We start from the raw sequence: 24,356 nt of genomic DNA on the forward strand, positions 1-24,356 counted from the left end.
CGGAATGGGCGCAGCAAAGCCAGAGCAAAACCCGGGAGATTTTCCCTTTTGATTTTTCCTCATGGTGGACAAAAGTTGCTCTGTGCTTTGAGGCACAGCTAGTCTGGCTCAGGGAGATTGTATCATCGTCCTCCTGCCCTTGTTATCGGGGCTGTCTCTTCCTCTGACTCCCCAGTGCTCTGCCAAGAACCTTAAGAACATCTCCGAGCTCTTCTACTACGCCCAGAAAGCCGTGCTGCACCCCACTGCCCCGCTCTACGACCCGGAGGAGAAGCAGGTGGGCTCCTGGAGGAGTTTCCCTCCTGTCGCACTGCTCTGGGTGGAGCTTTTGGAATGAGGGTGAAGAGTTTGGGCTGACACAGACCGGCCAGGGGACAGTGCCCATCTTCTGTGCTCAGTACAGCCAGCTGGGCACACAGAGACCTGCAAGGAGCTGGGTGTGTTGGGGCAGAAGCCCTCATGCTCCAGGCTCTGTGCTGGTTGTGGAGGGAAGGGTCTGGGAGAAAAATTCCCCATGGATTGTCCTTTCTGACTTCAGATCGGATGTTAGGAAAAATCTCTTCACATTAAGGGTAGTCAGGCACGGGCACAGGTGGAGGGGTGGGGTCACCATTCCTGGAAGGACTTAAAAGCTCTGTGGATGTGGCACTTGGGGACATGGGTAGTGGTGGCCTTGGCAGTGCTGGGGGAACAGCTGGACTCAGATCTTGGAGGGGTTTTCCAACCTTAACGATTCCATGGTTCCCACCTCCAGGGTGGTTGTGGTACTGGCCTAGAAGTGCAGGAAGGGAACCCTCTGTGTGTGGGGCTGCAGGGAGGAAGGGCCAGGCTGTGGCTGGTTCCCTGTCATTGTCACCGTGGTTGGTCCTTGCAGCTCAAACCCGCCTGTGCTCGAGCTCTGACCCGGATCTTCAACCTCTCGGACCAGGACAACAACCAGATCCTCAGTGATGATGAACTCAACTACTTCCAGGTAGGGTGGCTGCAGAGCTGAGGTGTTCCCAGTGCCTGGCATTCCCTTTGCAGCAGGGAAGCTGCCCCTCTCCTGGCACAGCCGTCCCATTCCCGTTCAGCACCTCTGTGGCACAGCTAAAGCACTGTAGGGCGCATCTCTGAGCATGTGGGGTTCCATCTGCCTAAGCTTGGGCCAAGTTTGCTCTGCCATGGGAAGACCAGGAAGCTCTGGAGATGTTGAGAGTCCTAAATTACTGGGATGCTGGAGAACAGGGGTTTGGTCAGGGCCTAAGGCAGAAATCCCTGAGCTGGGTGGATTTTCCCTCCCTGAAACCCCACTCCATCCACGGGAGAGGGAGCCTGGCAAGGCAGGGTTGTGCTCTCTAAGTGCTTTGCTGACAATGGCCTTCATTCTCTCGGGAGGCAGAAGTCCTGTTTTGGGAACCCCCTGGCTCCCCAGGCCCTGGAGGATGTGAAGATGGTTGTGTGGAAGAACACGACGGACGGGGTGCAGGACAACGGCCTCACCTTGAACGGTGAGGAGCAGCACGAGGGCTCCCTGCTCCTTCCCAGGGCATGGGAGGGACCCACCTCCTTCAGCACATCCCACAGGGCCCTGTCCTTGGCCTGAGCCTCCTGGCTCTTATTCCAAGCCTAATTAGTCCCTCGTTAAAACAAGCCTGCTGTGCCTATTAGATCTCTCTGTCCCAGCAGTCTGTTTCCCAGGGGAAGCATGGCTCTGAGGAGTGGATCCCTGAGCCTGAATTGACTCCACTGTGGCTGAGCCCCCTGATCTCTCCTGCAGGCTTCCTCTTTCTCAACACCCTCTTCATCCAGAGGGGCCGGCACGAGACCACCTGGACCATCCTGCGCCGCTTCGGCTACGACGATGAGCTGGAGCTGACAGATGACTACCTGTACCCACAGTGCGTGTCCAGGGCTGGCCAGGGGGTCACACTCCCGTGGTGCATGGCTCAGGATCCCCAGCACATTGGCTGGATCCTTCCTGCACCCCGGGAGCTGCTGTGGGCCCTTAGGTCAGGGTCAGCTTCGCAGTCCTCACCTTCCCCTCGGGCAGGAGCTGATGCTTGGGGTTGGGGACAAGATCAACAGGCCTTGGGGCTGCTGGTTTAGGCAGACAGGAAGGTGGGGAATGAAATCCCAGACTTCCCTTGGCATCAGCAAGGGGTTCGTGGAGGCTGCTCTGTCCCTGGCTGAGCGAGGCAGAGCGGCTCTGTCAGGAGCAGTGAGCTGTCAGCACAGCCCTCGCGGCTGATTGTGCAGCTGCTGTCTCTTCTCTGCTCCCTGCCACTCTGGAGATGGGGAGCTGGCAGCAGTGGAAGTGTTTGGCTTGGGAGCTGCCTCCTCCTGCTCCCAGAGAGCAGGCTGCAGGGAGGTGACAGGGACGTGCTGGTGGATGGCACCCCGGGACACTGCTGTGCCCTGCTGAAGCCCTGGGCATGAGGCAGAGTGAGGGCACAGCATCTCTTTGGCTGCTTGGGATGTGCCAAGGAAAGGCCACTGCATCCTCAGGGGATTCTCCCCAAAATAAGGGGGCTGTGTCAAGGAATAGCCAGGCTGGGAGGCAACAGCTGACCTTGAGCAGGGAGGGAGCTGTGTCCTCTGGGTGAGATGTGCTCACACACTGCCCTTCGTTCAGGGCTTGAGGAGGCCCATTTGAGTTCTGAGCTGGAGAATAGGATATGAAAGATAAAAGTGAGGTTTAGATTGGATATTTGGGAAATTCCTTCATGGGAAGGGTGGTCAGGCACTGGCACAGCTGCCCAGGGCGGTGCTGGGGTCACCATCCCTGGGGGGATTTAAAGCCATGTGGGTGTGGCACGTGGGACATGGGTCAGTGGTGGCCTTGACAGTGCTGGAACAGTTGGACTCAATGATCAAAGAGGGCTTTTCCAACAGAAGTCATTCCATGATTTTCCCGACAGGTTCCGCGTGCCCCCCGGCTGCTCCACGGAGCTCAACCACTTGGGGTACCAGTTCCTGCAGAGGCTCTTTGAGAAGCACGACAAGGTGGGCAGCACTGCAGGGGCTCCAGGGGAGGGGATGCCCTGCTGGGCCTGCACACCTGAGCACAGGTGCTCCCCTAACCACCCCTCTGTGCCAGGGAGCCCACAGAGCACCAGGGAAGGGCTTTCCTCTGCCACAGTGTTCCCTCTTTGGAGGCTTTAGGAGCAGGAAGTGGCCACAGTGAGCTGTAGGTAGTCTGGTGGCCTATCAGGGATGTGGGGTTGTGGTCACTACTTTTGACCAAAGGTCAGTTTGGACCTTCAGGGACTGGGTCTGAGTTGGCATCAAGCTGGCATGGCCGTTGTAGTTGCTGGCTGCAGCGGGCAGGGAGGCAGGCAGGGAAGCGGGCGCAGCTGCTGGCCAGCAGCCATGGACCAAGCACCAGCATCTGCCAGCCTGGTGGAGGGCTGCCAGGCCGGAGAGAGGAAGAGAAAGCAACACATTTGTGCCAAACTCAGGCTCTTGGAGAGTGGAAGAAGGGGATGTGTTGGATCTGCGTGCACCTGCTCGGACTGGCTATTGAGATGTTGATGTGCATCTGGGGTATGGCAGCTCTGTGACAACAGGGGAGTGGCTCAGGAATGGCAGCACGGAGTGGCCACATGTCCCTTTGTGCCCAGCTCAGCTCTGTGGCCACAGGGAATGGCAGCACGGAGTGGCCACACATCCCTGTGTGCCCAGATCAGCTCTGTGGCCAGGGGGAGTGGCAGCACTGAATGGATGCTCATCCCTGGGTGCCCAGGTGCCAGCAGGTCCCCTTCAGGTGCAGCAGCCTGGGAGTGCAGAGTTGGCCTGTGGAGGGCCAGGCTGGACTGACGCAGGCTGCTGTGGGACAGCTGGTTCCAGGAATGCCAGGAACAGCAGCTCAGGGCTGTGGGGTGGGTGTGGATGGGTCCTGCCTGGTTGCAGCTGCAATCCCAAAGTGTGTTTGCTGTTGTGCAGTGCTGGCAGGCCCCGAGGCACAGGCTCTGTGAGCTCGCCCAGCTCCGGCCTCGCTGCCATCGATTCCTGCCATGGGCAGCATCCCTGTGACGTGTCACAGCAGGGAGGTGGCCGGTGTGGCAGGGCCCCCTCTGGGCACGGGCTGGGTCCTGCCTGCCCTGGTGACTCAGTGTGTTTTGGCAGGACCAGGACGGAGCCCTGTCGCACACAGAGCTGCAGAACTTCTTCAGCGTGTTCCCCTGCGTGCCCTGGGGCCCCGAGCTCTACAACACGGTATGCACCACTGATAAAGGCCTGCTTTCCCTGCATGGATTCCTCTGCCAGTGGACGTAAGCTCAGTCCCTCTCCCTGGCCCTTGGTCACATCACTGAGCCCTTGCTGACCCTCCTGGCGTGCTCTGTCTCTCCAGGCTCATGGCTTACCTGGACCTACGGCGCTGCCTGGAGTGCCTGGGCTACTTGGGCTACCCCATCCTCTCGGAGCAGGACTCCCAGACCCAAACCCTCACAGGTACAGCCATGCCCTCCCCTTCTGTCTCAGCTGGGGTCTCTCCTGGCTCTCACCCACCCTCTCTCCTGCCAGTGACGCGGGAGAAGAGGATTGACCTGGAGAAAGGGCAGACCCAGAGGAACGTGTTCCTGTGCAAGGTGCTGGGAGCGCGGGGCGCAGGCAAGTCCGCCTTCCTGCAGGCCTTCCTCGGCAGGAGCCTGGCGGTGAGTGGCTGCTCCCTGGCCGGCCACGCTCCCAGGGCAGAGCAGGAGGCGCAGCCGGGGCTCCTGGAGTGATCTGTCCCTCCCTGGCACCTCCCTGCCCGTGCTTCACACCCCCTCCATGCTGGTGGCTTTGGTGTCCCTAATCCTGGCTGAGGCAGTGGGCCTGCTCCCTCTGCTTGTCCCGAGGGTGCCTTTCCCAGTCTGACCACGGTGTTGCTGACTTCCCCTGCCTATTAGGAACAGCCCCACATCTCATGACAGGCCCTGGCTGCCCTTCTGGCAGCTGTCAGACCACAGGGGCTCAGGGTGGTGTGAGACACTGTCCCTCCCCCAGCACTGCTCCTGTCTCCGCTGCCTGAGACCGTGTTTTCCTTGGTGACAGGCCCAGAGGGAGAACCCAGGACAGCCATCCCTCTACACCATCAACACAGTGCAGGTCAATGGCCAGGAGAAGTACCTCATAGTAAGTCTGGGAGAGCAGGGAATCGTGCTGTGTCTGGCCTTAGCAGGGCCGGGCTGTGTCCCCATGTCCCAGCACACGGGGCTGGGCTGTGGCTGTGCTGGCACAGTCCATGTGCTGCTGTGAGGAGCAGCTGACCCCCTGGGACACTGCTGTGGCACACACCGTGTCCCCTCTGCTCCAGCTGCACGAGGTCAGCGCTGACACGACGTTCACGAAGCCATTGGACGCAGCCTGCGACGTCGCCTGCTTCATCTACAGCCTGAGCGACCCCAAATCCTTCAGCTACTGTGCCAGCATCTATAAGGTAGCTGGCAGCGACCCTGGGGGACTTCACAGGGGTCCTGGGGGACCACAGGGGTCCTGTTTGACTTCACCAAGGGCATGGGGGACATCAGCCTTTGTGGCAGCCCCGCATCTCCCAGGGGTTGGTCTGTAACCCTCGCTGGGGTTTCTCTGTCTCTGCAGCAGCACTACCTGGACAGCCAGATCCCCTGTGTGTTCGTGGCCTCCAAGGCAGACCTGCCAGAAGCCAGCCAGCAGCCAGGGCTCTTCCCAGCTGAGTTCTGCTACAAGCACTGCCTCCCTCCACCCTTCCTCTTCTCCTGCCACAGCCAGGGACCGCCCAGCACTGCTGTCTACACCAAACTGGCCACTGCTGCCACCTTCCCGTTAGTATCCTTCCCCTGGAGGGGCTCTGCTGGGGGCACAGCCTGGGGAGGGGGCTGTGTCCCACCCCTGCCTCTGCCACATTGCTTTTGCTTTGGTTTCTCTGCAGCTTTTGGTGTCATCAAGTGATTCTGGTGTCACCTAGGGCATGCAGTGGCAGTACAAGGGGGGATGGCTTTAAGCTGAGGGAGGACAGGATTAGATGGGATACTGGGAAGGAATTGTTCCCTGGGAGGGTGAGGAGGCCCTGGCACAGGGTGCCCAGAGAAGCTGTGGCTGCCCCTGGATCCCTGGCAGTGTCCAAGGCCAGGCTGGACGGGGCTTGGAGCCACCTGGGCTAGTGGAAGGTGTCCCTGCCCAGGGCAGGGGATGGAATGAGATGAGCTGGAAGGTTCCATTCCACCCAAACCATTCCAGGATTCTGTGATCTGCTTATACAAATAATTGAAACAGAAAAGCCACTTCTTCCTCTAATTACAGAGGGGGGAGGTTTTCTCCTGCCTGTGTGTGTGTGTCTCTGGCAGATTGAGTAGATAGATCCTGCCACAGGAGTGTTTATTTTTGAAGCCTAAGATAAAAAACGCTGAAGAGGAGTAGCCAGCTTAGTTTGCCAAGGCCCTCGGGGGGGGGTGGCAGCTATTTTCTCCCAATGAGATGGATCAGACTGAAAAAGAGGTCAGTGAAGCGAGACCTCTGTCACCCAGCCTCCCTTTGGGAGGAGCTGCACCCCAGAGGGGCTGAGGGTAGGGTAGGACAGCACCAGGCTGGCCGTGTGAGGTGAGGGGGGGCTGTGGGAAGGGAGGAGATCCCTGTGAGTGGAATCGCTCTGCTCCGGGGCTGGGAAGGGCAAGCACAGCTCCAAGGGCCGAGCCCTCGGGGGGAGAACGTGTGGGAGCCTTGGAAGGCAGGATGGGATTACTAGTGAGTAGTTTTCCCTCCAGCTTCTTTTCAATAAACAACTTTATTTTTAGAGCTGACGCTTTTTTTTTCTTTTTCCCCTCCCCTCTGCAGTATTAAAATTTAAATATTCTTAATATATCTTAGGGTATGTGGTATAAATAAATAACAGCGTAATGGAGGGCCGGGGATTGGCTGTGCTCCCCCGATGTAGTGGGGAATGAATTATGGATGGAGGGAGAGGGAGGAGAGGAGCAGTTAGTGCAGGACAGCACGTGTTTGGGAAGGGAATGTGTACGCTGGGGCAGCGCCGGGCCCTGTCCCTCGCTGCCCTTTGCTCCCTGTCACCGGTGTCCCCGTGGCATCCCGGCTCTCCGTGCACTGGGATTTGGAAAGGCAGCCTGACCTGGAAAGGCAGATACCTGCCTAATTATTTAGGTGTTGGAGAGCTGTTTGCAGGGCAGGGGAGGGGACAGCCACATCCATCCCACAGCCCTCCCTTGGCTTGATGGTGATGCCGGGTGACAAGCGCTCCGCTCGCAGGGACGGGGAATCTCTGGGAGCCTCGCCTTCAGCTGGGCTGTTCCCCCCAGTGCTTTACTTGCCCCCTGCCTGGCACCCCCAGCCTCCCTCTGTGGGGTGGGAGCACTGGGACAGCCACACTCACCGGCCTCTCCTGTGTTTCCTTGCAGCCACCTGAACGTCGTGGAGCTGGGAGTCGCGTCCTTCTGGCTGCGGGTGGCGCTGGGGGCGGCGGTGACGGCGCTGGTGGGCTTCACCCTGTACCGGCTGCTGGCCAAGAACAAATGAGAGCCGCTCTCCACCCCGTCCCCCCCGTGACACCAGCTCCCCATCCCCAGCGACGCCCCGGTGAGGGGCCCTGCCTCAAGCTGGCCCCTGGTAGGAAATCCTCCTTTGCCCCCAGCCTGGATTGCAGGACCAGTGAAGCTGGACCTCCCAGCACCAGCAGGATCAGTCCCTGGCACCGGCCAGCCTCAGCCTGTGGCTTCCTGGCCCCCGTGGCCACAGGGCAGGCAGCTCTGCCAGGAGGGCTCTGCCTCACCAGCAGCTGGAGGATCACTCTCATCTTTTATTCTGTTCAGTTTTTTTAACGCTTGTTTTTAAGCTCAAACATGAGTGTTTTGGTGTCTGTTGGACTGGGCACATCCCTTCCCTAGAGGGCTGTGCTGGTGCCCTCAATTCTGGAGGGGGCAACGCTCCCGGAGCTTCTGGGAGCTCCAGCAGCAGCTGAGCTGTCAAATGAGCTCATGGCTCCAGCTCCCTGGGGCACATCTCCATCTCCTGTCCCGGTTTCCCTCAGCCAGCACTGGGAAAGGCAGCCAGGGAGAGAGGCCCAGGCACTTACACCCCGCAGCCTCAGTGTTTTGGGGTCAGGCCTGGCCCTTCTTGCTGAGACACAGTAGCTGCTGTCCTGGGCTGAGGGGGGACGGTGATAACCAGGGTTTGTCCTGAGCTCCCTTGTCTTGTTCCTACACAAAATTCTTGTGAGTCCTGCAGGTGCTGAGCTCTGGGTCCATCCGCCCTCCTTTCCTGCCACCTGTGTGGCCTGTCTGCTCCCCACCCCTGGCCACCAGTATTCGTGGTCACCAGTATTTGCAGGGCTCTGGGAGCCCTGGTAAGGACTGGGAGGGCGTTGGATGTCCACTGTGTGCCCACTCCTTCCCTGGCAGTGCCATCACTGAGCTGGCACCACGCTGTGCCCGAGTCCCCGTGTCCTGCTGTCCCCTCTGTGGCACCCTGTTCAGAGTCTGAGGCTCTGGGCATTGCATCTCCTGGTACCAGTGGAAGCTCCTTGCTGCCCCATCTCCTGTCCCCTGCCCACACCCAAGCTGGTGTCAGCTGCTGGGACTGACTTAGCGCCCGTTCGGGGCCAAAGCCCCACAGCATCCCTGTCTGCAAGTCCCAAAGAGCAAGGCCAGCACCCATCCCTGGGTTCCCGTGCTCCCAGGGGCAGCCTGGATCAGCCCCTGGCCGGTGCCACCAGCCTGGCCTTCCCCAGCACGCTCAGGGTCGGCCTCTTTGCAGGCAGCTGTGGGGGCAGCTCCCAGGTGGCACCTGGAGCTGCTTTTTCTGTGTTTTGTTTAAATGTTTTACCGTGGCCTGGAGCCAGCGAGGGGGATTGAGAAATTGCTGGGCAGCCCGTGTCTCTCCGTGGGACAGTGCCAGGGTGATGTCCCCATCCCGCTGTCCCCAGCGCTGTCCGGCCGGGGGTCCCTGCCCGTGCTGGAGGTGCTCTGGCAGTCGGGCACCCACTCACTGCTGGCCTCTGGTCCCTGGCACGGCCGGGGCCACCTCTCTCGTGTTTCGTGTCCCTCTCTGTGCCCACCGTGCGTGGCTCTGCCAGCTGGGCCCGTGCCTGGTGTCTCCCTGCTCCACCTCTGCTGGAGCCATAATGTTTTAGGTTTGTTCTCTACAGCAAAATAAATTTTTACACACCTTGCGCTTGCACAGCGTGTCCTGCGTCACCTGGGGAGCAGGACCCTCGTCCGTGCCCGGGCTGCACCAAGCCTGGGGCTTCTGTGGGCTGCGGCGGGAGCAGGGCCACCCCGAGGGCCTGGGCTGCGCCGTTTGAGGGATTTAGGGTAGGAGCTGAAGCCTGGTGTGGTGGGAAAACGCTTGGGGCTGGCCAGGGCTCCTTGGTGCTTGGGGACACGGGTCCTTGAGCAACAAGTGCCAGCCAGGGGGGAGAGACAGGGAAGAGGTGGTGGATCCCGTGGTTCTCTGCCCGAGATCCGTGGGAAGCAGGAGGCTTTGGCTGCCCTGGGAAGCAGGAGGCTTTGGCTGCCCTGGGAGCTGTGGATGTCTGTGCCCATCCCCGTGTGGGGTTTGGAGCTCCCCACTTCCCTGCAGCCACTTTCCCCCCATGCCCGCAGCTCCCGGGGCTGTGCCACCTCCCATCCCTGCTCCTGTTTTCCCGTGGCAGCTTTTCCCTCAGCTATTTCTGTCGCTGCAGCCTCAGCCACGGGCGCTGGGCACAGGGAATGTGGGCGCAGCCGGAGAAGAGGATTTTCCAGAGCCTCTGCACTGAGGCTGGATGGGGTCGGATTGCTCCCACCTGTGAGGGGATCGCTCTGGGCTGTGGGGTGGGAGAGGAGACCCTTCCCACAGGGCCAGCCAGGGCGCAGGAATGGTGGGGACACAGCCGGTGCTGCCACGCCGAGCAGAGGAGGAGATTCCAAGGCGGACGGGACACGCGGTGCTCCCTGGTGACTCCAAACCAGGCTGGATCCCATGGGAGCCGCGGGCCCACGTGCCCCGGTGTGTATTAATAGCGCTGGTGTGCGGAGCCACGGACGCTGTGCTGGGACAGACACGGGCGTGGGGCAGGGGACACGTGTGGCACGGCCATGAGACCCCAGCCACGGCCACACACAGTGCCCAGGGAAGGAGCCTGGCAGGGCTGGGAAGCCCAGAGCTCCCTGGACAGGGAGTGCGGCTGAGCCGTGGCTCCAGGAAGTGAGGATGGCACCAGGGATGGGTCCTGGGGACACCCCTGCCCTGCCTGGTGCTCCAGGGGAGCCTGGCCTGGGTGACACTGGGCACGTCGCATAAAGGTGCCAGTTCAAGGGACCCTGGGGCAGGGGACAGCAGCGAAGGCTCTGTGTCCCCTGTGCCATGGGGGATGTACCTGGGCTGTGCTGGGCCGTAGGTGCGGGGTCAGCATGGAGGGAATGTTTGCAGTCCCCTGTGCTGGATTCGGCTGCTGCCTGGTGCTGGCATGCCCATGTCCATTCTGGGATGCTGGAGTCCATACTGGGGTACTGGTGTCCATACTGGGATACTGGTGTCCATACTGGGGTGCAGGTACTGTACCAGCATGTGGATTCCTGTAGCAGGGTGCAGGTGCAAAACCGTGTACCACGATGTGGGTACTTGTACTGGAATACGTGTACCTGTATTGGGATGCAGCACTGGAAATGAAATACAAGTTCCCATTCCAAGACGCAGATCCTGTCCTGGGATTCAGGGATCACACCAGGACGTGAGTACCAGTGCTGGGACATGGCTAGCGGGATGCAGGTACCCACACCAGGATGCACAGAACTGTTCTGGGATGTAGGCACTGGGCCAGGATGTGAGTACCAGTACTGGGATGTGGGTACCAACACTGGGATGTAGATACCATACCGGGATGCCAGGATATAGTTACCATATTGGGATGTGGGTACCAGTACTGGGATGCCCACAGCTGGGCCGGGATGCAGGTTCCCGTACCGGGATGCCCGCAGCCGTACCGGGATGCAGATACCTGTACCGGGATGCAGGTTCCCATACCGGGATGCCCGCAGCCGTACCGGGATGCAGATACCTGTACCGGGATGCAGGTTCCCGTACCGGGATGCCCGCAGCCGTACCGGGATGCAGATACCTGTACCGGGATGCAGGTTCCCATACCGGGATGCCCGCAGCCGTACCGGGATGCCCGCAGCCGTACCGGGATGCCGGCACCATCCTGTGCTGCGTGCGCTGGGTGCCGGCTCCCTGCCCGTGCCCCAGGCCGTGTCCCGGCGCTGCCGGAGGAGCGGGGCGGGGCGGGGCGGGGCGGGGCGGGGCGGGGCGGGGCGGGTCCCGGTTCCCCGCGCGGCGGCGGCGGCGGGGGGGGTGCGGGGAGGGGGGGGGCGCTGCGCCGCGCGCTGCGGCGGGGGCGGCTCCGCTCGGCTCCGCTCCCGCCCCCGCCGCCGCCGTCGCCCCGCTGCCATCGGCGGCTCCCGGCGCCGCCGCTCGCCGCTCGCTCCCGGGCCCGCCGCAACGCGGGGCTGGCGGGGAGAGCCGCCCCCGCCGCCGCCCCCGCCGCCCGCGCCGCTCCCCTGCCCGGCTCGCCGGCCCCGGGCGCGGGGGAGCGGCGGAGCCCTCCTCCCGCCGGGTGCATGGACAGGAGCTCCCTGCTGCAGCTCATCCAGGAGCAGGTGAGGCCGCCCGGGGGGCACCGGGCACCGGGCTGCGCTCGGGGGGGGCCGCCGGACACCGGCCATCGCTACCGGGGGGGGGAGGATGCTCGCACGCACCGGGCACGGCTGGCGCGCAGCGGGCAGCGCTGCCCACCCAGGGCGGCCACCGCGGCTGTGCTACCCCCCTCCAGCGTCCCTCGGTGCCCCCCATCACCGCCCTGGGGGACCCGCCCCCCCCTCGTGCCGCTGAGAACGCGCGACTCATCTCACTTGTGGCCTCTCCCTCCGCCAGCGCCGGGTCGGATCCTGCCCGGTGCGCCCTCAAGGACGAGGGGTGCTGGGCACCGAGCCCCAGCGCCGCCGGTGGGGTCTGGGCGCCGGATGGAGCCCCGGAGGTGCCGTGGGCTCGGTCCCGCCGGCGGAGCGGGGGGCTGCACCCACCCCCGTGACCTGATTGCGGGATGAGGCCGTGGAGCACCAGCGCTGCGTGGGGCTCTGCTCGCGGCACGATGGGGGCTTGAGGGGTTTCCACCCGCTGCCCCCCGACCCCCACCTGCCCCCCTTGAGCTCCACTGCTCGTCCCTCCATCCCCGCCCAGCCCTGGCCCAGCTGGCGGCTCTCCCCTGGGCACGGGGAGGGAATTTCTTGGGGGCCAGGAAAATTAACTGTTCCCCCGCTCGCCCCCCTCTGTTTCCATGACCTTGGCTGAGTCCCCCAGCCCGGGAGCTGCGGTGCTGTCCCCCACGCCACCCCACCCTCGGGCACAGGGACTCCATGTGAACCAGAGCTGCTCGGGAATGAGCAACATCTTCCCCGGGAGCGAGCAGTGCTGGGAGGGCTGGGGGCTGGGGATTGTCCCCTCCAGGAGGGTGGTAGGGGACCAGTGAGGTTGGGATGGGGGGAGATGCGCCCCAAAAGCAGAGAGGGGCTCCCTGACTGCTGACAGGGCTCTTGGCGCTCTTGGGGCCAGTGGCTCAGCGTGTGCCAACGTGGGGACAGCGTGTGCCAGGTCCCGGCGTGACACACACACACGTGGAGCCTGTGGGGTGACGGGTGTGGGGCAGGGGGACGGGTGACACCAAGGTGCTCCCGCTCCCCATGGCTGGAGCCGCTCCCATGGGCTGGCGGCTGCTGAGAGGGTGCAAGCGCTGCCTGTACCCTGCACCCTGCACCCTTCATCCCATCCTTCATCCCACACCCTGCACCCTTCATCCCATCCTTCATCCCACACCCTGCATCTCACCCTGCACCCCTCATCCCACCCTGCGCCCCGCTCCGGGCAGCCAAAGCCCCTTGGGAAAGAGGCAGCGGCTGTTTCCTGCCGGGGGAACAGGGAGGGACAGGGTGCCCCCCGGGTGGGGATACGATCCCATGTCCCAAGCACTCCCTTTCCTGCCCATCCCACGAGGGTGAGGCTCCTCTCCTTCATTTCTTTCCCTGCAGAAGCAAGGAGAAAACCCCACAGTACTTCGGGGTGATTGCAGGGGCTCTCCCCATCTCCACCCTCCTTGTGCCATCCTGGGCTCCCTGTCCCCATGAGCGGTCCCATGTCGGGTGCCCCATGGCGCTGGGTGCCCCGTGGTGCGGGGTGCCCCGTGGTGCGCTGTGCCTGGAGGGCTCAGGTGCCCTGCCCGCTCTGGGAGCCCCGGGGATGGCTCTGGGAGCCCCGGGGACGGCACAGGGTGCCCCGGCACAGGGCGCGGTGGATCCCAGCGGCCGGCGGCAAGGGCGGCAGGAGGAGCGGGAGGAGGAGGAGGAGGAGGAGGAGGAGGAGGAGGAGGAGGAGAGGCGGAGGAGGAGGAGGAGGCTGGTGCCAGGGCTGCGCGTGTGTTTAGCTTGGTGGCTTCCTGGCTGGCAGGCTGCTGGCGGCGAGAAATAACTGAGTGGGAGAGTGTTGACTGCGCCGCGGGGAGACGGGGACACGGGCACGGCACGGGGCACCCGCGTGGCACAGGGCACCTTACGGGGCGCGATCCGGGACGGCTGCAGGCTGTGGTGTCCCTCTCAGAGGCAGGGACAGGTGTCACGGAGCCAGGCTTGAGGCACCAGGAGGTGTCCCCAGCCGACCAGGGAGCCGCGGCCCCGGCGTCCCGGTGATGCTCCGTGCCGTGCCCCGCAGCTCGACCCCGAAAACACCGGCTTCATCGGCGTGGAGACGTTCGCCAGCCTGGTGCACAGCCATGAGCTGCCCCTGGACCCCGCCAAGCTGGACATGCTGGTGGCCCTGGCACAGGGCAACGACGAGGGGCAGGTCTGCTATCAGGAGCTGGTAGACCTGGTCAGTGCCGGGCGGCCGCAGGGACGGGGTGGGTGCCAGCCCGGGGTGGGCACCGGGCACCTCCCTGTGCCCCTGGGGAGGGGGGCAGACACCGGCGGTCCCCAGGGGCTCCCCTGGCATGGGATGGCGGCGTGGCCTCGGGACGGCTCGTCCGGGCTGTGGCACGAGGGGGTGGCTGGGCAGGGGGTGGCCCCAAGCCGTGCGTCCCGAGCTGCCCCCGCGGCCCCCGCGGGCACGGCCTCTCTCCGCAGATCAGCAGCAAGCGCTCGAGCAGCTTCAAGCGCGCCATCGCCAACGGGCAGCGGGCGCTGCCCCGCGACGTCCTGCTGGATGAGACCGGCCTCGGCATCTACAAACGCTTCGTCCGCTACGTGGCCTACGAGATCCTGCCCTGCGAGATGGACCGGCGCTGGTACTTCTACCAGCACCGCACCTGCCCGCCGCCCGTCTTCATGGCAGCCATCACCCTCACCCAGGTACGGGGCACAGGCGGGCGGTGCCCAGGCGGCTCCTGGCTGGAGCGTCCCGGACACCTTGGCAGGGATCAGACTCGGAGTGGACAGGACGGGTGAGCCTGGTTGTGATCTCCTGGTGCACACAGCGGGGCTCAGATCTGGGGTGAAGGGTTGGGTGCCCCACGTTGTGATGTCCTGGTGTCCATGGCTGGGCTGAGACCCAGGATAGAGGGGATGGGTGAGCCCAGTTGTGAGGTCCTGGTGTCCAAAGAGGGGCTCAGATCTGGGGTGAAGGGTTGGAGGACTCTGTTTGTGATGTCCTTGTGCCCACATGTGGGACTCAGACCCAGGGCAGTGGGGATGAGTGGCCCCAGCTGTGATGTTCCAGTGCCCGTGCAGAGGCTCAGACTGGGGTAAAAGGGACGAGTGACCCCAGCTGTGACACCCTGGCGCCCTTGTGGAGCTCAGATCTGGGGTGAAGGGGGGTGACAGCCGTGGGGTTTGTCACAGATCATCGTGTTCCTGTGCTATGGGGCGCGGCTGAACAAGTGGGTGCTGCAGACCTACCACCCCGAGTACATGAAGAGCCCCCTGGTCTATCACCCCGGGCACCGCGCGCGCGCCTGGCGCTTCCTCACCTACATGTTCATGCACGTGGGGTAGGTCCTGCTGGGGGGGGACACCGGGGACACCCCGGGGGCTGCCCAGGCTGAGGCAGCACCTGTCCCCTCCTGTGCCTGGGCAGGCTGGAGCAGCTGGGGTTCAACGCCCTCCTGCAGCTGATGATCGGGGTGCCCCTGGAGATGGTGCACGGCATCCTGCGCATCAGCTTCCTCTACCTGGCCGGGGTCCTGGCAGGTGGGTGCTCCCCTGGGGGGAGGGGGGGGGGGGACTGTCTCCATCCCCCCATCGGTCCCTATCACCAGGGGAAGGCACGGGGAGGGGCACGCCGGGTCTGATGGGGATGCTGGGCTCTGCTGGGTACCATCCTGCAGCGCCAGCATCGCTTGGCCGGGGGCTGGGGGGCAATGCAGGCTGTAATTAATTAATGTAGACAGTAATTAATTAATGCTGTGGGGGTGATAACCCGTGCTGAGCCCCGTCTGTGCCCCCAGGCTCCCTCACCGTCTCCATCACGGACATGAGGGCTCCCCTGGTCGGGGGCTCGGGGGGGGTCTACGCCCTCTGCTCTGCTCACCTCGCCAATGTCGTCATGGTCAGCGAGGGGACAAGGGGACACGGCGGGGGGGACAGGGGGTGGATGGCTTTGTAGGGTGGGCAGCACGGTGTGGTATTGGGTGGGGGATGCCATGGGGTGACAGCGGGGGTGGGAGCTGTCCTTAGGTTGGGCAAGGTGGTGGGACATTAGCGGGGGATGCCATGGGGTGGATTGGCACTGTGGGGTGGGCAGCATGGTGTGACATGGGTGGGGGATGCTGTGGGGTAGCGTTAGGGGTGGCACCGTCACAGGGGGACCACCTTGGGTGGCATCATGGGCTGGGTGTGCGTGGGGAGGAGCGGGGACCTGAGGGGGCTCCATGGGGCACTCCGGGGGCTCTGGCAGCAGCCCCCTCCTCGGTGCTGGGGCATCGCTGGTGCCAGCCCGTCATCCATCTGTCCATCCATCCGTCCATCCATCCATCCATCCGTCCGTCCACCCACCCACCTTCCCGCAGAACTGGGCCGGGATGCGCTGTCCCTACAAGCTGCTGCGGATGGTGCTGGCGCTGGTGTGCAGTGAGTACTCGCCCCCAGACCCCATCCCGGGCGTGAGGGGCCCCGGCGCGGGCTCAGCCCCTCCGGCCCTGTCCCGCAGTGAGCTCCGAGGTCGGTCGCGCCGTCTGGCTCCGCTTCTCGCCGCCGCTGCCGGCCTCGGGCCCCCAGCCCAGCTTCATGGCGCACCTGGCGGGGGCCATCGTGGGCATCAGCATGGGGCTGACCATCCTGCGCAGCTACGAGGAGAGCCTGCAGGACCAGTGCGGCTGGTGGGTGCTGCTGCTGTCTTACGGCACCTTCCTGCTCTTCGCCGTCTTCTGGAACATCTTCGCCTACGACCTGCTGGGGGCACAGATCCCCCCCCCGCCGTAGCCCAGCCCCCGCCCCGACCCTGTGGTTGGTTTGTTTTCCAAGCCCGGTGGAGGGGCTGGGGGGGTCCCCGCGCGTGACATGGGGACAGGCCACCCCCGCCCGCCTGCCCCCTCGGTGCTAGAGAACGCGCCGCCCCCCGCCCCGGGCTGCGCCCCCCCCGAATGTCCCCTGCCGCCCCCCCCCGCTGTAGCCCCGTCCCCAAAGGATGCTTCAGCCCTGCCCCGGCATCGCCAACCCCCCCGGGGTGCCCGCAGGGCTCGGGATGTGCCCCTCGGGAAGGAGCCGAATGAGGGGGACCCCCCCCGCTGGCTCCTGTACCCCCTTTCCAGGGTGGGGGCTGCTTCGTTGCCCCCCAGGACCTGCACTTTCACACGGAGGACTGGTGCCAAAATAGGAGCGATTTATTTTTCTATGCCAAAATAAAAATATACATAAAAGAAAGAGGAATAATAGTAATAAAAAAAAAAAAGAAGGATATGGGGAGAGCCCGGCAGGAATCGGCTGAGACCGGCACAAGTCATTTCGGCAGTGCCCTCGGCGGCACAGCCCCCCCTCCCCGCGCCCCGGCCCCCCCGCTTTGCTGCCCGCCGCCCTCCCGGGGCAGGGGGCTCGCCTCGGGATGGGGGCGCGGGGGGGGTCCCCGCTCTAATCTCCCCACCCCCCCCCCCCAGACCTTTTTGGAGTATAAATAAATATTTTGCACACTGCGCGGGCTCGTGTCTCTATCGGGGGAGGGGGTTTTGGGGGTGCCCCCCATCCCTGCTGGGAGGCAGTGCGGGCTCCGGGGCTGGCTGGCCTGGGGGGGGCGGGGGGGTCACAGCTGGGGCCGGGACTTACTGGAGCAGAAAACTCCGGGATAAGTGAAGCGGCACCCGGCTGAGCCCCGAGGGGCTGGCAGCAAAGCGGGGGGGACATGGGTGCGGGGGGGTCGGCAGCACGGCCGGGCACTGAGACCACCCCCCGCCCCATCCAGCCCCGCCTGCTACAGCGCACGCACCGCTGGCTCCAGGCATCCGAACCCCGCACCCCCGGCACCCCCAACCCTCTATTCAGTCCCACCCCCCACCGAGCCCCCAGCCCCCCGCACCCCATCATCGCCACGTCCTCCCCTCCCTGGATCTCACACCGCCAGCACCCGCTACACCCCAATCCCCTCCCTCCAGGCCCCTCATCCATCCTTCCGCACCTTTCTGCCCGCCCTGCTCCCACCAAACCCCACCCCCACCCCTCCCCATCGGCCCCACCCCTCCCTGCGCTGCCCCCGCCCCTCCCAGCCCCCACCCCATCAACCCGTCCATCACCCCCAGACCCCGCCCAGGCCACTCCCACAAACGACCACGCCCACCCGCCACGGACCACGCCCACCCCGTCCCTCACTAGCCCCGCCCCTCCCCGCAGGCCCCGCCCCCGGCCCGGCCCCGTCACTCTCCGCCCCGTTCCCAGCCGGCCCCGCCCCCGCCGGTGGCCCCGCCCCCGCCCCGCCCCGGAAGCGGCGCTGTCGCAGTGCGCGGCCGGAGCGGCGGAGCCGGAGCTCCGGGGGCCGCTCGAGCCAGCGGAGCCGCGGCCCCAGGGCCGGCCCGGGCCGCGCCATGAAGGGCAAGGAGGAGCGCGAGGGCGGCGCGGCGGGGCCCGGCGCGGCGGGGCCGGGCGCGGGGGGCGCGGGCGGCGGCAGCCCCGAGAAGAGCCACAGCGCGCAGGAGCACAAGGAGCAGGGGAACCGGCTCTTCGGCGGCCGCAAGTACCCCGAGGCCGCCGCCTGCTACGGCCGCGCCATCGTGAGTCCCAGCAGCGCCCCCGGCCCCCGGGACGGGAGCAGCGGGGAGGGGACACTCGCACCCCCGGCCCCAGGGGCCTGGCCTGGGTAACCCGGGGACGGGACACGCCAAGCTCCCCCTTGGCCTCGAGGACCCCAGGCTGGGAGCTCTCTTGGCCTGGACAGCCTCCCGGACCTGGCCTGGCTAAGCCTGGGATGGGATCCCCAGGGATGGGACACCCCTGCCACACGCCTGGCCTTGACACCCGCAAGATGGGCCTCCCCCAGCCTGGACATCTCCCTGGCTCTGGCCTGGATACCGCCAGGGTGGAACCTCCTTGGTCTGGGCACTGTTCTTTTTCAGGGCCTGGCCAAGATGCCATCCCGTGAGATGGGACCCTTTTAATCTGGACACTGTTCCCTCACTGGGCCTGGCCCTTCTGGGGGGGGGGGGAGGGGCTGGACACGCGTCTGGGCCTGATTCCCCCCTCCTGGGCCTGGACTCCCACCCCCAGGCCTGGCTAGGCACGGTCCTGGCCTTCTCTGGGCTTGGACACCCCCAGCCCATCCTGTCCCCCACCCAACTCCAGGCTGGACTGCCCTACACCCACCCCCAGAGTGCCCCCATCCTGAGCCTGTTTCTCCTAAACCCAGCCCTGTCCCTAGGCTGTGCTGGGTAGGACAGACCCACCCTGGGACAGTCAGGGTGCCAGGGGTGCCAGTCCCCTCTGTGGGCAGGGACACAGGCTGCCCTATGGGGACTGGCCCCAGTGTGTCCCCAGTCCATCCCAGCACCTCCCTACGGGGTGCACGCCCCCGCTGGCACTCCTGGCTCTCCCTGCCCAGGGTGACAGCGCTGTGCCGCTGGCTCACCGAGTCACCCGGCTGTCACCCGGCTGCCAGCGCGTCCTGGCCCTGCCGCCGCCGCCAACATGGGCCTGTCCCCGCAGAACCGGAACCCCTTGGTGGCCGTGTACTACACCAACCGGGCCCTGTGCTACCTGAAGATGCAGCAGCACGACAAGGCCCTGGCCGACTGCAAGCGGGCGCTGGAGCTGGACGGGCAGTCAGTGAAGGCTCACTTCTTCCTGGGCCAGTGCCAGATGGAGATGGAAAACTACGACGAGGCCATCGCCAACCTGCAGAGAGGTGAGCGGGCACGCTGCCACCGTGCCCTGCTCCTGTCTGCTGGGAAGGGGCCAGGGGTGGCGACAGGGATGCTGCCACTGGCTCTGAGTGCCCTTTTTCTCCTCAGCCTACAACCTCGCCAAGGAACAGCGGCTGAATTTCGGGGATGACATCCCCAGCGCGCTGCGTATCGCCAAGAAGAAACGCTGGAACAGCATCGAGGAGAAGCGGATCAACCAGGAGAACGAGCTGCACTCCCACCTGACCAAGCTGATCATGGCGGAGAAGGAGAGGTAACGGGGCACCTGGAAAGGCTTTTGTAGTGCCACCAGGCTGTCACAGCTCTGTGTGAGGTGCCTCTGCAGAGCCCTGCAGCAGGGAAGGGAGTGGCAATGTTCCCCCATCCTCCTGATCTCCCACTCTGTCCTAGGGAGCTGGCGGAGTGCCGGAAGACTCAGCAGGAGGAAAACACGGACGAGAGCCGGAGCCGTGTTCAGCTGGCCAGCATCGAGGCCAAACACGTGAGTGGGGGGCTGGGGGCTTCCTCATCCCATCCTCATCCCATCCCCATGCTCTGCTGCAGCCAGGGAAGCTGCAGGGCTACAGCTGTGCAGATGAAAGCTGGGAAACCTTGGGACACAGCACAGCTTAGCCTTCATTCTATGGCTCGGGCCAGCATTGCAGGGCTGCTGTGTCCCTCCATGACGGCTTCCCCTGCTCGGTCACCTCTCGTCTCAGCCTGGCAGCGGTGACGCCTGTTGTGCCTGTTGTTCCCTGAGGGAACATGAGTGGCTCTCAGCCACATGTGGGTCTGGGTGCTGGGGACTAATCCCAGATAAAAATAGCTCCACAGAGGAAGGTTATTTTTAAGCTGGATCACCCCTACCAGGTTCAGCCAGGAGCTGCACAGGCAGAGGGGCCACCGAGGGCCTGCCGCAGCACCCATGGGTGGGAGGCTTTGGGGCTCTCCCTGGGAACCTGCAGCCCCTGCACACCAGGGACGCCTTGTCCTCAAGGACTTCTCTTTCAGGACAAATACCTGGCAGACATGGATGAGCTCTTCTCCCAAGTGGATGAGAAGAGGAAGGTGAGTGTGGCCCAAGCTGTGCTCCTGTTAACTTGCTGTGTGCCCTGCTCCCTGCTCTGAGCCAGCACCACCTCCCAGCCCACTTCCCTGACCCAGCTGTGCCTCTCTCGAGCCAGAAGCGGGACATCCCTGACTACCTGTGTGGGAAGATCAGTTTTGAGCTGATGAGAGAGCCCTGCATCACGCCCAGCGGCATCACCTACGACAGGAAAGACATTGAGGAGCATCTCCAGGTACTGCCAGGCCAGGGGCAGGGGTGTTTCCCAGGACCTTGCCTGAAGTCCTCTCCTGCCTGGGTGGGATCTCTTTGCTCAGCTCAAGGCTCCGAAGGCTCCTTGGGTTTGGTCCCGGTTACCTGCCTGGGCAGCTCCCTGCGGAGCAGGTGCTGCCAGGCCCTGCCCAAAGCGGAGGCGGCTCTTGGCAGGGGTCTTGCACCTTGACCTGCCCTCATCCTGCTGGGAGGCACCTCCGAGGGGGCTCTCCCTCTTCCCACGGGCAGGTGCCCGGGTGCTGGGGCAGATGCTACACGGCGCTGGCCTCACAGCCACCTGCGCCTCAGGGCTGAGCGCGGGCACGTGGAGTAACCGGTTCCCCTCGGCCTCCTCCCCTGCAGCGTGTGGGTCATTTTGACCCGGTGACGCGGAGTCCCCTGACCCAGGACCAGCTGATCCCCAATCTCGCCATGAAGGAGGTGATAGACGCGTTCATCTCGGAGAACGGCTGGGTGGAGGATTACTGAGGGGCCGGGGGCAGCGCTGCCCGCCCGGGTGCCCTGGCACAGCTGGCTCTCCCTGGGCTGGCACCATGCCTTACTCGCTCTCCGGCTGTTCCCCCTCCGGCCCAGCCGCCCCAGGCCTGACGCCGGGCGAGGGCACGGCACCATGTCCCCTTCCCGAGGAGCCGCAGCGGCGGGGCGGGCACCACGGCTCCCTGGCTCCCCTCTCCCGCTCCAAGACCTGCCTGGGGGTTGGAATGCTGGCTCCTCAGCAGTGGCCTCACCATCATGTCCATCACCCCCTCAGCCAGGGCAGCCATTGTCCCCAAAGAGCACGTCCTGCTCCAGGGATTGCCACAGGGAGCTTGCTGGGATGAGCACCTGGAGCCCCATCCTTCCCTGTGTTTATAGTTGTTTCTTCCTCCTTCCACTTCCTGCCTGGCCAGGGCTGGCTCCTCTTCCCAGTAAACAGCCACTTGCTGGGATGCCGACTCACCCTCTGGCTTTTCCTGGGAAACAACTGCCCTGGGCTGGGAGGGGCTGGTTCCCACCTTCCCTTCCCCACTGGGACTGTGGTTCCCTAAGAACAACCACCTGGGTTAAAGTTCTTGTTCCTTTTAATGAAGTCCCTTAAAAACCCCACAAAAACTAATGCAACAGATTTGCATCCACCTGAGATTCCAGCGTTTCGGTCGGCTGACGGCCTGCCTGGCTTTTGAGCGCCCTCTGGAAGTTTGCCAATGTCCATAAAAAAAAATATATATATATAAAAAGAATAAAAAAAAATTCAGCAATAAACATGGAAAAGGATCTGGAGTGGTTCACAGCAGCCATTTCTGGGGATATCCTGGCTTGGGAATTGGTGCCAACCCATGGGGACCGGGTTTGCTCCGGGGATGTAGCAACACACAGTGTGCTTCAGTAGAACAGCTTTAATCCACGGGGAAGGGTAAAGACCAGTAAAAACCAGAGCTTTCTCAGGCAGTTGGTCCCAATACCAGCTGCCTTTCCCTGAGGGTGGCGGGAGCTGGAGCTCCTGCCCTGGCTGGGATGATGGTGACGTGTCCTTGTCCCTCCCAGCCCTAGCCCAGGAAGGTGGAGATGAAGACGCTGGTGTCCAGGTTGAGCGTGGCATGCCACCAGCGGTCAGGGAAGTACAGGACCTGCAGGACACAGCAGTGGGGTCCCATGGCTCCAGCTGGGGTGCCTGGGGTCCCCTCTAGTCCCTGGACTCACCTCCCCAGGGTGCAGGGTGCACTCCAGCGGGCGCTGGGCTGGTGGCAGGGTGGGATACGTGTGCTGGAGCCAGGCCAGCGTCGTCTCGTTGGGGTGGAAGTGTGGGGTTTTATCGGGCGGGTACAGAAACCAGCGCTGGAAAACACCAGGGGCACATCCCCTCCCAATTCCCCTCCAGCCCCTCGGGCTCAGCCCCAGCGGGGCTTCCCTGTGGCCAGGGACACCTGTTTGGGGCTCACTTCTGTCCCCACTCCCCAAATCCTTCCTCTAGGGCTCAGTTCTCACCTTCCTGCCGAAAATCACCTCGGAGAAACCAGGGCCATGCCAGTGGAAGGGAACACCAGAGCCTGAGCCTGCGGTGGGGGCGGGGGGGGTTGGTGCTGGGGAGAGACCCAGGCCCGCCCCGATCCCCTCCCGCAGGTTCCCATCCCACACCCACCTGCGATCCCAAAGCTGTAGGCGGGGCTGGTGCCAGGGATGCGGAAGGGAGGGGGCACGTAGTGCTGGAAGAGGGGACCCCACTCGGTGAAGTTGTTGTCCCCGAAGAAGTAGAGGGTGTCTGGGGGGACACGGGAGGCTGAGCCCGGCAAGGAGAGGGGGCTGCGAGGGGCGGGACGGCGCTACCCACCGCTGCCCAGCCGGGCCGGGTCCTGCGGCTTCAGCAGATGCTCCACGTACTCCTGGAAGGGCACATCCACTGCGGGAACGGAGGGAGGAGCGGGAGAACGGAAGGATGAGCGGGGGAACGGAGGGATGAGACGGGGGAACGGAGCGATGAGACGGGGAACGGAGCGATGAGACGGGAACGGAGGGATGAGACGGGGGAACGGAGGGATGAGACGGGAACGGAGGGATGAGACGGGGGAACGGAGGGATGAGACGGGAACGGAGGGATGAGACGGGGGAACGGAGGGATGAGACGGGAACGGAGGGATGAGCGGGGGAACGGAGGGATGAGACGGGGAACGGAGGGATGAGACGGGGGAACGGAGGGATGAGACGGGGGAACGGAGGGATGAGACGGGGGAACGGAGGGATGAGACGGGAACGGAGGGATGAGACGGGGGAACGGAGGGATGAGACGGGAACGGAGGGATGAGACGGGGGAACGGAGGGATGAGACGGGGGAACGGAGGGATGAGACGGGGAACGGAGGGATGAGCGGGGGAACGGAGGGATGAGCGGGGGAAGCGGCACCCCCGCGCCGGGCACGGCCCCGCGCTCACCTTTGCGGTATGAGTAGGTGTTGGCCGTGCTGAGCCGCACTGGGAAGGGCCCGAAGGCCGCCAGCAGCTTCTCCCGGGTGCAGAGGGCTCGGAACGCCTGGGGGATGGAGCGCAGGGGGCCGGGGTGCTGCCGCCGCTCCCGAGGTACCGGGAGGTGTGTCCCACCCTCTGTCCCCTCCCGGCACTCACCGAATTATCCGTGATCCCACCGAGGATCACCGGCCGGGAGAATGCGAACCTGGGGGGAGCATCCAGCGAGGTCCGGCACGGGCGGAGCACGGGGACCAGCCCCGACCCACCCCGGGACACCGGGATCGGTGTCATCCACCGTCCCCCAGCTTCTCCCCCGGGACCCCCAATCCCCCCCGGCCCTCTCCGTTAGCCCGCCCGGTGCACCGGGACTGTCCCCCGGCCCCCTGTCTCGGTTCCGCGGTGCAGGGTCCCCCGTACCGCTGCAGGAAGACGGAGTAGGTGAGGGAGGCGTCGGCTCGCTCCACGGTGCAGCGTGGCTCCTCCGGCACCGTGCCCGCCAGCCTGCAACGGGAGGCTGCGCTCGGCACGGGCACCAGGACCGGCATAGGGACCGGTCCCGGGGCAGCTCCCTGCCCTTACCAGCCGCCGTCCGGAGGGTCGGTGCAGCCGCCGGGCCGGACCCAGCCCAGCGGCAGCAGCAGCAGCAGCCGCGCCGCCGCCGCCATCGAGACCGGCGGCGGAGACGCCGAGAACTACGATTCCCGGCATACACCGCGAACACACGGTGCACGCGGCCATTGGCTCGCCGCTACGGGTCCCGGTAAGGGCCATTATTTAGAGGGGA

The 24,356-nt window shown here is 64.6% G+C and overlaps 4 protein-coding genes across 9 annotated transcripts in view; 3 read left to right on the forward strand and 1 right to left on the reverse strand.

The window, feature by feature from the left end:
- Nucleotides 1-9,132, forward strand: part of LOC125334107 (mitochondrial Rho GTPase 2) — a 44,887-nt gene extending 35,755 nt beyond the window's left edge. For all 3 annotated transcript variants that reach the window (XM_048320591.1, XM_048320589.1, XM_048320590.1), the window contains 12 exons: nt 176-277; nt 875-973; nt 1,382-1,490; nt 1,760-1,880; nt 2,901-2,985; nt 4,108-4,253; nt 4,334-4,434; nt 4,507-4,637; nt 5,020-5,100; nt 5,282-5,404; nt 5,566-5,768; nt 7,356-9,132. In XM_048320591.1, coding sequence (XP_048176548.1) covers nt 176-277; nt 875-973; nt 1,382-1,490; nt 1,760-1,880; nt 2,901-2,985; nt 4,108-4,253; nt 4,334-4,434; nt 4,507-4,637; nt 5,020-5,100; nt 5,282-5,404; nt 5,566-5,768; nt 7,356-7,473 — 1,419 coding nt within the window. In that variant the 3' untranslated portion in view covers nt 7,474-9,132. The remainder of the gene's footprint in view (nt 1-175; nt 278-874; nt 974-1,381; nt 1,491-1,759; nt 1,881-2,900; nt 2,986-4,107; nt 4,254-4,333; nt 4,435-4,506; nt 4,638-5,019; nt 5,101-5,281; nt 5,405-5,565; nt 5,769-7,355) is intronic.
- A 2,335-nt stretch (nt 9,133-11,467) lies between these two features.
- On the forward strand, nt 11,468-17,049 carry RHBDL1 (rhomboid like 1). 2 transcript variants are annotated; one of them, XM_048320636.1, is made up of 8 exons: nt 11,468-11,591; nt 13,693-13,824; nt 14,103-14,327; nt 14,817-14,965; nt 15,052-15,164; nt 15,422-15,522; nt 15,983-16,043; nt 16,123-17,049. In XM_048320636.1, exons 1-8 carry the CDS (start codon nt 11,553-11,555, stop codon nt 16,392-16,394), a joined length of 1,092 nt encoding a protein of 363 aa, XP_048176593.1. In that variant the 5' UTR covers nt 11,468-11,552; the 3' UTR covers nt 16,395-17,049. The 2 variants fall into 2 exon arrangements, with proteins under 2 accessions (XP_048176593.1, XP_048176592.1); XM_048320635.1 differs by having other exon boundaries at nt 13,693-13,851; nt 16,123-17,047.
- An 880-nt stretch (nt 17,050-17,929) lies between these two features.
- On the forward strand, nt 17,930-21,193 carry STUB1 (STIP1 homology and U-box containing protein 1). The gene is made up of 7 exons (XM_048320639.1): nt 17,930-18,169; nt 19,098-19,296; nt 19,403-19,568; nt 19,706-19,796; nt 20,306-20,362; nt 20,479-20,595; nt 20,976-21,193. The coding sequence occupies exons 1-7, from the start codon at nt 17,984-17,986 to the stop codon at nt 21,099-21,101; spliced, it is 942 nt and encodes a 313-aa protein (XP_048176596.1). The 5' UTR covers nt 17,930-17,983; the 3' UTR covers nt 21,102-21,193.
- Nucleotides 21,194-21,491: 298 nt separating this feature from the next.
- Nucleotides 21,492-24,277, reverse strand: JMJD8 (jumonji domain containing 8). Of its 3 annotated transcripts, XM_048320647.1 has the most exons (9): nt 24,152-24,266; nt 23,990-24,073; nt 23,729-23,777; nt 23,540-23,636; nt 22,942-23,010; nt 22,753-22,872; nt 22,599-22,666; nt 22,314-22,448; nt 21,677-22,240 (listed from the first exon to the last, which is right to left on the reverse strand). In XM_048320647.1, exons 1-9 carry the CDS (start codon nt 24,235-24,237, stop codon nt 22,160-22,162), a joined length of 789 nt encoding a protein of 262 aa, XP_048176604.1. In that variant the 5' UTR covers nt 24,238-24,266; the 3' UTR covers nt 21,677-22,159. The 3 variants fall into 3 exon arrangements, with proteins under 3 accessions (XP_048176605.1, XP_048176604.1, XP_048176607.1); XM_048320648.1 differs by lacking the exon at nt 22,314-22,448 and having other exon boundaries at nt 21,492-21,803; nt 22,753-22,816; nt 24,152-24,277; XM_048320650.1 differs by lacking the exon at nt 22,314-22,448 and having other exon boundaries at nt 21,677-21,803; nt 24,152-24,270.
- Nucleotides 24,278-24,356: the final 79 nt, after the last annotated feature.

This window comes from Corvus hawaiiensis, chromosome 16 (assembly GCF_020740725.1).
Source record: "Corvus hawaiiensis isolate bCorHaw1 chromosome 16, bCorHaw1.pri.cur, whole genome shotgun sequence".
Taxonomy (NCBI): domain Eukaryota; kingdom Metazoa; phylum Chordata; class Aves; order Passeriformes; family Corvidae; genus Corvus; species Corvus hawaiiensis.

Excerpts from the sequence above, each read along its gene's own strand:
- RHBDL1 (XM_048320635.1), top strand. The coding sequence starts at position 11,553 with ATGGACAGGAGCTCCCTGCTGCAGCTCATCCAGGAGCAG. Across the intron at positions 11,592-13,692 it reads TGCAGCTCATCCAGGAGCAG|CTCGACCCCGAAAACACCGG; the intron begins GTGAGGCCGCCC and ends CGTGCCCCGCAG. Across the intron at positions 13,852-14,102 it reads ATCAGGAGCTGGTAGACCTG|ATCAGCAGCAAGCGCTCGAG; the intron begins GTCAGTGCCGGG and ends CTCTCTCCGCAG.
- STUB1 (XM_048320639.1), top strand. The coding sequence starts at position 17,984 with ATGAAGGGCAAGGAGGAGCGCGAGGGCGGCGCGGCGGGGCCCGGCGCG. Across the intron at positions 19,569-19,705 it reads ATCATGGCGGAGAAGGAGAG|GGAGCTGGCGGAGTGCCGGA; the intron begins GTAACGGGGCAC and ends ACTCTGTCCTAG. Across the intron at positions 20,363-20,478 it reads AAGTGGATGAGAAGAGGAAG|AAGCGGGACATCCCTGACTA; the intron begins GTGAGTGTGGCC and ends CTCTCGAGCCAG.
- JMJD8 (XM_048320647.1), bottom strand. The coding sequence starts at position 24,237 with ATGGCGGCGGCGGCGCGGCTGCTGCTGCTGCTGCCGCTGGGCTGGGTC. Across the intron at positions 22,873-22,941 it reads CCCGGCCCGGCTGGGCAGCG|ACACCCTCTACTTCTTCGGG; the intron begins GTGGGTAGCGCC and ends GTGTCCCCCCAG. Across the intron at positions 22,241-22,313 it reads GCACCCTGCACCCTGGGGAG|GTCCTGTACTTCCCTGACCG; the intron begins GTGAGTCCAGGG and ends TGTGTCCTGCAG.